General features: G+C 40.1%; 1 protein-coding gene across 1 annotated transcript; it reads left to right on the top strand.

Annotated features, from left to right (window-relative positions):
• Window positions 1–490: 490 nt before the first annotated feature.
• ASAH1 (N-acylsphingosine amidohydrolase (acid ceramidase) 1) lies at window positions 491–10,809 on the top strand (the record flags this gene model as incomplete). Its single annotated transcript, XM_010018258.1, has 13 exons — window positions 491–537; window positions 734–824; window positions 2,031–2,117; window positions 3,055–3,133; window positions 4,036–4,110; window positions 4,867–4,912; window positions 6,315–6,459; window positions 7,616–7,670; window positions 7,877–7,958; window positions 8,560–8,691; window positions 8,921–9,044; window positions 9,592–9,648; window positions 10,319–10,809. Coding segments are annotated over 13 exons (1,110 nt in total), but the record flags the coding sequence as incomplete, so codon positions are not given.
• Window positions 10,810–12,209: the final 1,400 nt, after the last annotated feature.

Genomic DNA, 12,209 nt, shown 5'->3' on the forward strand with positions numbered 1-12,209 from the left:
CAGTCGTGCCATTCAGCTCATTCCACCGGCTGAGTAATTTGCCCAGAGTTCAGTGCGCTTTCTCTGCCGCAGCTACACAACGCAGCTTAATGCTAAGCATAGTTATGAATGATGCTATAAAATGTGATTATGAACAAACCGGTCAATGCTGAGATTTAAGGTTTCTGAACTTGTCTCTAGAATATGCTTATGCTAATTCAACTCTTTCTTGAATCACACTGAGTAAAAATGCGTCTATGTATTTGTGATAAACTTGTGCTTGCCTTGGACTACGTTAGTCAAGTTGTCCAAAGCACAGGGAAGTTGTTTGTCCCCTAGCTCTTGTGTTCTCCTCTGCACCCTTTCCAAAGTCCCAAGACTCTCTTTATTATCAACTCATCAGGAACTGAATTAGTTGATTAGTCCTAGAGGTTTAATTAAAATCTAAGGCTAATAGAATAATAGTATTTTAACTAAGAAGCTAAATTGTAGTGGGTTTCTGTCTTTACAGTATGGAGAAGAGTGCAGGACTAAAACATACCCTCCTTCAGGACCAACGTAAGTAATCCGATTAAACTTGTCTAACAAATGACAGAAAAGTAGTGAATTACAAGTCTGAACAGCTTTGGGGTTTTTTAGTAACTTGTTCCAGTTGCAGCTCTAGAAAATGCTTGTCACAGGTGGGAAGCACTTATTTTGTCAGATGTTTTTTCAAAGCCTTCTTCAAATTTAAACTCTGGTGCTTACCTTTCAGGTTCAAAGGGAACGTACCCACATATGTCATAAATCTTGATTTGCCTCCCAGCAAAAGATGGGATAACTTGATGCGTGACAAAAAGACAGAGGTATGAAATGCAGAGCTTGCTTTGAAGCTTAGCAGGTATAAAGCTAGCTCATGGACTTTTATTTTGAAAAAGGTTTGGAAAGGAATACCTGTGCTAAAATTCTCTGAAAGGGATAACATTTCTGCTTGACTTCTTTATTATGATTCTACACTAAAATAATTGCTTGAGTAAAACATTTTTCCTATTCAGCGCTGGAGCTTGCAGCATCCAGTGTAGGGTCACTGATGTTTGGGATGTAGAGGAATAAAAACTGGTGCAGCATAGAGCAGGCTTTCATTTATCAAAGCTCTTTAGTCATGAAGCAGTACAGAATGAAGGGGGAGGAATACACAAAAGGAACAGCCACAGCAAACTGAAATGAAACAGTGGCAGCATCCCTTCTCCTCTGCACATCCCTGCTTCTCTCAAAACACTGCATGAGATGCTGAAGTGAATTTCCTGCCCTTCTCAGGGATGCTGCTTCCATCACTGGTGCTTACAGAGCAGAAACCATTTTTAAAATACTCAGGACTATTTCAGATTATTTAGAACAGCTGTTCTTCTGAAGGTTGCTGGCAATTCAAGTCAGTAATGCTTAGCTTCTCAGAAAAGGCCAGGGATTTTTGCTATATCCCTGCTAACTTTGACCTTTCATCTCTGAAGGCCACACAAATTCTACTAACACTGTATTATTTATTGTAAGTGTTGGAAGCTTCAGGTTCACCTTGAAGTCTGACAGGTTTTATCTCTCATGTACTTTGGAGTTAGATCACACAGAGTGGAACTCTGTTAGTGGCCATTCACATGTCGCAAATGGAAAGCATGTACTTCTGTAAGGAATTTATTGAGTTTTTGGCTTCAAGAACATCGGTGCTTAAGCAAAGAGCTTTTAATTAACATTTTTAAAGACAGAAGAGTGCAGCATATTAAAATCGAAATGATCAACGGAGCAGAAGACAAGGGTGGGTTTTCCTTGTAATTCTTTCTCTCCGGTAGAGGGACACGTCAGAGCTAATCTGAAAAGTTATTTGAATAAAGGTTGAAGAGTGACTCTTCAATGAGGAGCTGGGGGTGGTTTTCTCAGCAAGAACACAACATTTAGCACTTCCCTTAAATACGTATTTTTTCCAACAAAATGGTTTTTTGAAAAACATGAAGGAGTTTTCTTAGTGTTCTAGCAATTATTATGCTCAAAATCTATTCAGTAAAAGCCCTTCTTCTTTTTAGCTGAAGACTGTGGTCCAGAATATTAAAGATATAGCAAATACCTTCTTCCCCAGCGGCAAAGTTGTTGACATAGTGGATAAGAAAATAGTAAGTATTTTCAACTTAATAATTTTATTACTGTATGCTCAACTGCCAGAATTAGAATGCTGCTAAATCTGGCAATTAAGAACTTCACAAGTGATAATTCTTCCAGAACAAAAATGCTGTTTTGAAGAGTTACTCTGAAATTTTGCCTTCTTGCCTACTCTGAACTACTCTGAAACCATCAGACCTAAAAAGCACATGTCTTTTCCTCCTCTAATTTTTTCTAAGATCTTTTCGAGTTTGGATCAGTCCTGCCAGACATATGCTACTTAGAAAACCAGGGCATAGCTGTAGCAAAACACTTCACTGGAATTCTCTTTGCTATGTTCAACTCCTTTTAAACCGTAGAATAAAACCAGGTTTTGAAAACTGTAATAAATATCTGTTTACAGGGACAACTGACCAGGTCTCACCTTAAAAAATAATTTGGTTCTGATTAATAGGCTTGGGCATAGAATCAGCACAGGGGAAGACAGTGTAGCACTAGAGACAGCATAAGGTCAGATCTGTCCCCCATCGTTATTTACACCAGCCTTAGGTCACGCTGGCCGCGCTTCATTTGTATCCCTGTGTGCCTGAGTGGGGCTGACATAGAGGTAGCATCTACAATAGTAATGCCAATGATGTGTGAAAGGTAGGGATTCCTGTAAAGTCAAGCTGAGTTCTAGTTGAGTTTCTAACATGTAAGAGTCCTGCACTCTGTTCTGGCTGCTGCTGCTAACAGTAATTAAGATACTGTGCTAATCTCTGTTGTTCACACATCAGTATTTTGGTAAGTAATAATTTTTACCAAGTATGCACTTGCCACCCTCAAGTTCTGCAGGCTGCAGAGGAATTCAGTACTCAGTATTTGTGAGAAGGGTATACCTATTGGGGAGAGATTTCTTTTAAGTAACAGAATAGCGTTGATTTACACAATGTACAAAACTTTTCCTTTCAGGTTCACCTGACAGCCACACTTCCTTATCCTTTCAATGAAGAACTTAAAGGGATTGCAAATTCATCTGGGATTCCTTTGGGTAATAGTTTCCAACACTTTAACACTGTGAAAAGCCAGACTTATTTAAAATTAGTATGCTTACCAATCTGTGGTATAGTTGCGGTCATCTGTGACTTTAACAAATAAATTATTAATGAAGTAGATAAAGCAGTAAATTGTATGTCAAACTAAATGAAACCAGAAACAGTATTTTGGAGTAGAATGGCAATAAATCACATAAGCCTTTCATCAGGCTGGAAATTCTCTGCAGAGCTATAGCTTCTTGCTCCTGAGTGTTGCGAAATGTAGCGAGTTTCAGTTCCTGTGGGCTAGAATTTGCAGGAATCCTTGATTCTCGTTGGTTCCTATTCAGCTGTGTGTCTGCTGTTGACATACTAAGAAGGCAAGGCTCAGTTTCATGCCATGCTTTCTTTCACTTTTGATCCTTTGCCACATCCTCCTGCCTCGGTTCTGCACCTCCTGAGAAAGAATGAAATGCCAGGTGACAAGTAAATGTTGAATTCTTCCAGAATTGAGACAGAGAAGGTCCACAGACCTGCTTCCTCTGCTTCCCCCGTACAGGAGCAGTATAGCCGGTGCTAGTCAGCTGGTGCAGCTCCTCTGTGGGGAGAGCGGTACATAGAGTACATTTCTTCTTTAAAGTGAATTTTATAGCTTGTTTTGAAGTTTCCAGAGGAGAAGATAGCAATGATTGTCAGTTTTCTGTATAGTAAAGCAGAATAGATCCTTCTGTTTGCCTTTCAGGAAGCTCTTAATTTTGCTGAACCATTCATTTCAATGCTCAACTGAGATTTAAACAGAAATTCTTGAGAAATATCATAGAATGCTGAATTTTGCTGTATGCTTTTTTCTAACCTTTTTTTTTTCCTCTGTTCAAGGCAGAAGTTTCAAACTACTGAACTTTGTTTCTTTTTGTTTTAGGGGAAATTGTTATTTTTAACATCTTTTATGAAATTTTTACTGTATGTACGTCAATAGTGGCAGAAGATAAAACAGGTAATGCAACCCAGAATCTACACAAGAATCTCTTATGCAGGAGAGGGTCCAGGTCAGTTACACAAACCTAGTCCTTCTCAACTGCAGGCAAGAAGGTCTGGTAGAAAAGACTAAAAGCAATAATAATAAAAAAGTATTCTTGAGAAGAGAGTAAGAGGTCACAATTGTCTTACAGGTTAAAAAAAAAAAAAGGGAAAAATACTTTCAAAGATTGAAATAGGTGGTATTTGTTTTTCTAGCGGGAAGAAACGTCAGCCAGACACTTGATACCTTCTCAGTGCCATGAGGGATTCTACTGCAATCTGTTTGGCATCTAGTTCCCAACAGTTGCTTACGAAAATGGATAGCCTGTCCTAAGAAAAAGGACTTGTTCTCTTCCTGAGTTCTGCAGCCCTTGTCTGTACCTGTTCCAGCTTAGGAAATGCCTGAGGGATTCTCAGAGGGCTTACGAACATCTCACTTTGAGAGGAAGCTCAAGGTCATAGCATTGCAGTAAGATAACGTGGAAAGCATCTGAGGCTGAGGTGGACAGCAGTTTACAAGATTACTGGATTTCAATTATGGCAAAACACTTCCCTGATCCAAACCCCTTCACCATTTACTGTGCTTATGAAAAGGGCAACTAGACAGTGGTATTTTCCTTGTTTACTTTCCCAGGTATTTTCCCTGCTTACTCATTTCCCGGTTTTCTAAGCTGAAATTTGTGTCTCTTTCTTTAGAAAATTATATTGATTTAATTTTTTTATTGCTATGCAGGGAAGCTGTACCATGCCAGAAACTTGGATTTTGGACTTTTTCTTGGGTAAGTACCTACACTTTTATTTATTTGTGTTTGTTTTTTTTAAACCCAAAGAAAAAGCTGAACTTAATTTCTGCATGCATTCTGTGAGTCTAAATGATGAATTGGCTGTTGTTAAAACTGTGACGGGTAATTCTGGATTGCATGCTGTGAAAAAAGGGCTAAAACAAAAACAAACAAAAGGGAAGTTCTGCTGATCTTATATCAGACTACTGCAAGTGTGTCAGGAATGACTTTGTAAAACAGTTGTGTTCAGTGTTACTTGGTGTTTTCTCAGCTCCAATTAAAACTGTCAGGAACCAAAGAAAGGTCCATGTAACCTTATCATCTCTGAAGTGTGGTTTGTTATTTAAATGGTGGGGAAGAAGCATCAATTGTAGTGCATGCAAGGAGATGTGGATTGGATTGGGGCTTGGTTTTGTGGTGGTTTTTTCCTCCCAGATTCTTCCCTTAGTTATTGTACTGTGCTCTGCTGGCACTTCCCATCATTGATCACTTTTTGACTCAGAAGCTGTACTCCACCGATCTAACATTATAATTCCTTTGGATATAAACTCTAGTTTGGTCCCCAGCACTGGATTCTTTTCTAGTTCTCGTTTCATACCTTGTGAGCATGTAGTCTTATTATCCCAGTATATTGTGTAATGTCACACATCCAGATGACTTTCAATGCCCAGATGGATTTTAAATGCCCATCTTCATTAAGATTCTTACCTGCCTATCAAAAACTTTAATGTTTTCAACTCTGACTCCACCTGTCCCTTGTTGTGGCTTGTGTTGAACTTCTCCCACTAGTCAGAAATACTGGGAACACGCTCCCTGAAAATTAAAGCAACTGTCAAAGCTGCTCCCAAAACCTGGATTTTTTCCAGAGAATTTAATGGTCTGCTAAGTGTACTTTAGCATCCTACAAGCTGTTCTGGCTTAGCTTACAAACTAGACTGGGGCTTCCCTTAGGGTAGAGCAAATCTGTAGTATGTATGTGGTTTGTTTTCTTTCTTTGAGAGAACCGGATCATTCTGCTGCAGAACAAGCTACACATGCGTTCAGGATACAGTAGGTTTGGTGTCACAGGCAGTACCTGTAGCAGCCTCCTTTTGCCAGCAGGAAAAGAGCGAAGTTACGTGTGTTCAAGACAAACCAGCTGTATTGGTTGTGCTGTTTGATCCTGAGTAGCGCGTATGCTCTTGGTTCAAACAAAACTTGAGCCTTTTCACTGACTGTCGCTGCATTTAGACTTCCTAGTTGTCCCTTGCTGGTGCTGCTCACATAACTGCTGAGCAGTGGTGTTGGCTGACATGACTAAGATCAGAGGCATCACACACAGGCAATCTGTGTGCTGTGAAGGGAAGTTTTAAAAGCTACTGAGGGAGGGAGGTTTCAAATGATGTACTGTCTTCTGCAGGTGGGATGTTAAAAATAATTCCTGGACTTTAACTCGGGAGCTGAAGCCCATAGTGGTGAACTTGGACTTCCAGAGAAACAACAAAACAGTCTTCAAGTCTACAAATTTTGCAGGATACATAGGCATGGTATCTGGAGTCAAACCAGTAAGTATGGGGAGAGGGGATTGTCAGTTTGTTAATAATGCTTCAGACTTCCCTTTAAGGTGTGAGTTTGCTTGCTTTCCTTCTCTGCCTTGGGATAGTTTTTAATAAATGATCTATTGATCACTCTGGTACACAGGATAGCTATTTGAAGAAAGGTTAAAAACCCAATGCTGCGCTCTTCCTTGTAAAAGGAGATTGCCTAAACAAAACACTTATGTTTAGACAATTCTTAAAACCAACATTGAATTCTGAATACAAACAGGAGTGAACACAAAAAGCTCAAGTGGTTGGAGTTTCTTGCTAGCAAAGGGGTACTGCCGTGATCCCGTGCTATTTTAATTCCTTCTCTAATCCTTCTTCAAAAAGGAGTCCTAAATCGCAAGGGGTTTTTATAATTTCTTTTTTAATAGGCACCTGAAATTTGGGGGTTATCTACGTCTTAAAACAGCAGCAGAGAATATGCCAAGGTCTCCAGCTTACCACAGCTCTTCCTTTTCTACATGCCCTGCCTTTATCCTCTGTAATAGGTGGCCCATTTCGTAGTAGAGCTTTTCTGGCATAAATCCCTGCATTGCATCCATTTATTTTTTCTTCTGGTCAAATAAATTGGGAACAGTCCATTTTGAAAATGATCCAGTGTAGCTGAATTCCACTTTCATTCAAAAGAAACACTAGTTGGAGAAGGCTTGGATTTGAGTTTGAATTGCATGTTGAACTGTGTACAGCTGTGTGCCCATGTGAACAGGAATAACATATCGGGGTGTGCTTAGCTCTGAGTCTGAAAAATCTACCTTCAAACTGAAGCAGTAGTCAGAGGTTTGAGAGAGGGTTATATACAGCTGGGGAAGGCAAATTGGTAATTCAGCGATGCAGCAAGGACCAAGAGAAAAATGCCCACAGGCTTGACCTGCTTAGCATAAAAGCGTGGTTTGCTGGATTGTTACACCAGCCAGAAGACTGTGAATTACCATTTCTCTTCCTCAAGCAGTGATAAATTAGGTTCTTCTCTGCATGGGCTTAATCTTGCAGCCCAAAGGGGAAGAGTCTAACGAAGAAGCAGCTCAACAGGCATGTAAATTGCAGTGCTGCCCCTTGTTTGTTACTGGCATCAATGGGCTGGTGATGAATGGAGTTTGACTTGTTCACTGCTTTTCAGGACTTGTTCACTCTGACAATGAATGAGCGTTTCAGTCTCGATGGTGGTTATGTTGGTGAGTAATGCTTGTTTCTCTCACTATTTCTGTACAAGTTTCCCAGACCTTGGGCATACCAGTTACCTTGATAAACAGGCATGCAAATGATGAAAAGATTCCAGATGAATAAGATAAAACACAGATCATTATAAAGGCAGTGAGAGTTAGAACAGCAGGTGTGAACCTGCTGAAAACAAACTCTTGTAACCAGTGCTATTTTGCAGGAATCTTTGAATGGTTTCTTGGTAGAAGAGACGGTATGTGGATGGGCTTTCTTACAAGAACAATACTAGAGAATGCTACAAGGTATTTCCCTCCCACCTCCCCCAATATTCTGCTGCTTTAATCTGCTTTGCTTTCAACTGGCATGAATACTGTAGATGCATACTTGGTATCTAATGATACAGATACCTTCCTAGAAGCCTTTATATTAAATAGTTCCAGTTTTGCTGGTACTCTGGGGGAGGGAGGAGGCATCACATGATCCCTTAGAACTCATCAAGTTGTCTTCTCAGGTATTTTTGTTCTAATGAACCTATTGGTATCTGAATGTGTAACATTCTGCATCAGAACACATCGAAAAGGTTTCTTACAGGAAGTAAACAAACAAAAGCTGTCACGCAGTAAATGAATTAGGTGGGATATGACACAGCAGGTCATTTTATTCCTGGTTTAAATGTACAAAAAGTGCAAAGAGTGCCTCCCAACAACCGTATTTTAAATACAAAAGTGAGTGGAGGAGCTTTGCTTAAATGCATTTCTTCATTGTGGTACAATCTCGTCATAAGTGCATGAAAGGGGAAGCAAGGTGCAACTACTGAACTGTTCCTGGGTCTGTGACACACATTCTTCTATGCTTGAACCATTTATAGTGTTTAATAGTCCAACACTACTTTGTTACCTGCAGTTACCAGGATGCAAAAGACAAACTGGCAAAAACAAGACTGCTGGCTCCAGCTTACTTTATACTGGGTGGAAAAAAATCAGGAGAAGGGTGTGTGATAACTCGTTCCAGGACAGCTACTCTGGATATCTGGGAGTGAGTATGCTTGACCTGACACCTGACTCAGCCTTCCAGAAGAGGATAGGTTCCAACAATAATTGCATCCCATGTTTCTTGTGACTTGTGTTGTCCAAGAACTCACTTTAGCATTGTTGAAAAATTCCACAGCAACCCTAAAAAAAATCTGCCTGTATATAGTATATACTATATATGTACTTACTATATCCTTAGAGAAGCAAAACACAAACATACCCCTCTTTTCCAGCCTTGATATCCAGAAGGGTACATGGTATGTCATAGAAACAAACTACGATCGCTGGAAGCCTCCACTGATCTTGGATAATCGTAGAACGCCTGCAATGAAATGCCTGAATCAGACAACTCAAGAGGTAAACATCCTCCCAATACCTCATCTGGCTGCTCTGAAACTCCCAAGTTACGATACTGATCTGACACTGCCAGGAGCAGTCGGGGCACTTGCAAGCACAGCTGTAATGACAAAACGGTTTTGTGGCGGTTTGTCTGTGCTCCTGGGTTATAAAGTACCAGCTGCTCTTCACACAAGCGTGTTCTAGTTTTAGGCTTTCTCTTCATGTAGGTGGATTTCCTGCAAGCATCTTTTGCAGCTGCATATGCAGGGGGATACACCCAGACATACTTAGAGAGAGATTGTCAGTGTTTCCTGGGCTGTTTTATCACCAGTGAAATTCAAGCACACGCTGGCAGGCAGCAAACACTGGCATTCAAGTGTCCTATGCTGTACTGAGATCTGCTCAAGTTTTTGCAGCCCATGTTCTTCTGGTCTCAAGATGTACAAGTACCATGTACTCTTAAAGCTGTATCATATTATCTAATTGAGCAGTAAAAAAGTTACAGTTCTGAGCATTTACACTTACAGGTTAATATCCTTTACCATCAATGTATTATTTTTTTCAGAACCTCTCCTTACCAGCAATTTATGATGTTCTCTCTACAAAGCCTGTCCTCAATAAGGTAATGCTTCTGTTTTTGCAGAAGGTTTAGTGTGGGAGGCAGACCACTAACTAGTGTATGTCTAAGGAGGAGGTCACAGTGGTACATTCAGAGTTTTTTAGGTGAAAACATGCACATAAAAATGAAACAAATTCCACGTTTACTTTGTAAAAGCAAAAGGTAATTGCTGTTTTCCAGAGGCCCTGCAGCTTTAAAACTCTGAGCAGCCTGAGCCCTTCTCTCATGGCCGGCTCTGGTTTGAGGCAGCATTTGCATTAGAAACATCCTAAGGACCCTTCTAACCGGAATTAACCTGTGATACGTGCCTTTATAAGTAGCATGAAACAGATTAATATACCTCATGGTTTAGGCATACTACATGCACATTTTTCTTGCAGCAGCAGATGTTTTAGTCTGAACTTGAGGTTTTGGTGTTTAGGAGGAAGAAGAAAAAAAGATTAAAAGGGTGGGAAGAGTTTTTGAAAGATGAAGTTCAGTTACTGCATTAAGTGGAAGCAGCACTCTTGGCTGAGCACACAAGCTATGCATACTTGCATATTGTTGACTAAGTAAGATAAATGCTCATGTTAGTTGAACTGTTTATCTAGTACCACAGTTTTTCACTAATTGCTGTAATGAGGCTTTTTCTTTTTCTTTCCCTTTTCTCTTCTTCCTCCCACCTGCCCATTAGCTGACTGTGTGCACAACGCTGATGGAGGTGGATAATGGTCATACAGAGACTTACCTGCGGGAGTGCCCAGATCCCTGTAGTCCTTGGTAGTGCTCTACCTTTCCTATGTTGGAAGCTGCTTGTCAGAGTTGGAGGTCATCCAAGAAAAAATAATTCTGGAAAAAGATTCCTCAGTCTAACTCCTCTCTTCAGAAATCTAATGGCTATATAGAAATGTCAATGAGCTTCTAACAGTGGAGGACCCACTCTGACAGAGGACTTTCTTGCTTTCTGACCAGCAGTTCTGCTGACAAGAAGTGTATGCTAATGAATGTCTGGTTTGATTTCAGCCATTTCTGGCAAATGAGTTCAGCAGCTGGCTCTAGATCTCTTCAGTCTCGGCAGTAGTCTTGGTTTGGTTTGTTGTTGGCTTGTGGGTTTGTTACTTTTTGTTGTTGTTTGGTTGGGTTTTTTTAGATTATGATACTTGTAAAGCACATATGAGTTAAAATGGCACTTACCAAGCATGAAACAGAATTGGGTATAAAAAGGCCATCTGGGAGGGTACAGTTCCGTTATTCATTCCTAAGCACCTAAGATGAGTTGCTAGTGTTATCCAGTGTGAGGATATGTCTAAGATTAACCTGTTATAAAATAATCTACGAAGTGTCATACCTAGTCACAGGAACAAGGTCTTAGGGCAGTATCTAAAATGAGATCTGAGCCAAAAAAAAGTCTTTTCACTAGTGTAAAGATCTTCTGCTGAAGCTCGCTCTTGACCCATTAACAATTTTTTTAATACAGATTATTCTGTTGTCTCAAAAAAATAAATACTAATACAGTAAATATTGTTAAGAACTACTTTCTTTGACCAAAGAACACATGCACTGATTTTGTACGTCAGTGGCAGTCACTGTGCATGTCACATATCACAGCAGAAAAATCTCTGCCATATCCTGCAGTCACATAACAGCAAGATTTAGATCAGGACAGAATGCCCGTATAGTGTGATGTGCAGCTTCTGGGGTATTTGATTCATATAAAGCAGTTAATCCAAGTCAGGTGTTACAGTCTTGTACCATTAAGAGCATATCATATACTTCTGAGGTCGCACCTTAATCTGGTAGGGGGTTGTTCAGGTTTATTTGGAATTAGTTGTGTAACAGCCATAATCAAATTACTTTGTCATTTAAAAATAAGTAAGTTTACTTGCTTAATGAGTCCTGTCCCACTTTAGCATATGTGGAGCAAGGCAGCGTAGACTATTTACAGTCATTAACTAATGAGCTTTTGGTATGTCCCTTGTGCAAGACAATCCACGTTTCCACACTGGAAATTGCTTTACAGTTGCAAAAGCACAGCTAAATCCCATGGATGTCTGTCCAGAGCTGGATGCCTGTGCCTGCTGTTGACTAAAATAAACAAAGCTGTTTAGAAACAAAAAGCCCAGTAACTGTCTTACTGTGTCTGCCTTGATAGAGAAGTGTTGAATGTGATGAATTGTTTATTGATTTAACCTTCAGCTGTCGGCTCTGAAAGCACTTGATCTGAAGGTTTTCTCAATCCAGACAATAGGTCTAATTTGCTAGATAGGTAGAGACATCTGTTTTTAACAGCAGTTTACTGCCCCCTCCTGCTTCTGCTGCCCTAGGCCCAGTAATGGAAGCTAAGACCATTTCGGTGAAGAAATGTAAACAACAACTTGTAACTTTGGGATTTAATTTAGCTTCTTTGTTATTTTTTCTTCAACAGAAAGACACAAAGAATGAAAATGGGCATATTTCATAGAATCATAGAATGGTTTGGAAGGCACCTTAAAGCACATCTAGTTCCAACCCCCTGCCATGGACAGGGACACCTTCCACTAGAACAGGTTGCTCCAAGCCCCTGTGTCCAACCTGGCCTTGAACAC

Source organism: Nestor notabilis, unplaced genomic scaffold (genome assembly GCF_000696875.1).
Source record: "Nestor notabilis isolate BGI_N333 unplaced genomic scaffold, ASM69687v1 scaffold17657, whole genome shotgun sequence".
Classification (NCBI taxonomy): Eukaryota; Metazoa; Chordata; class Aves; order Psittaciformes; family Psittacidae; genus Nestor; species Nestor notabilis.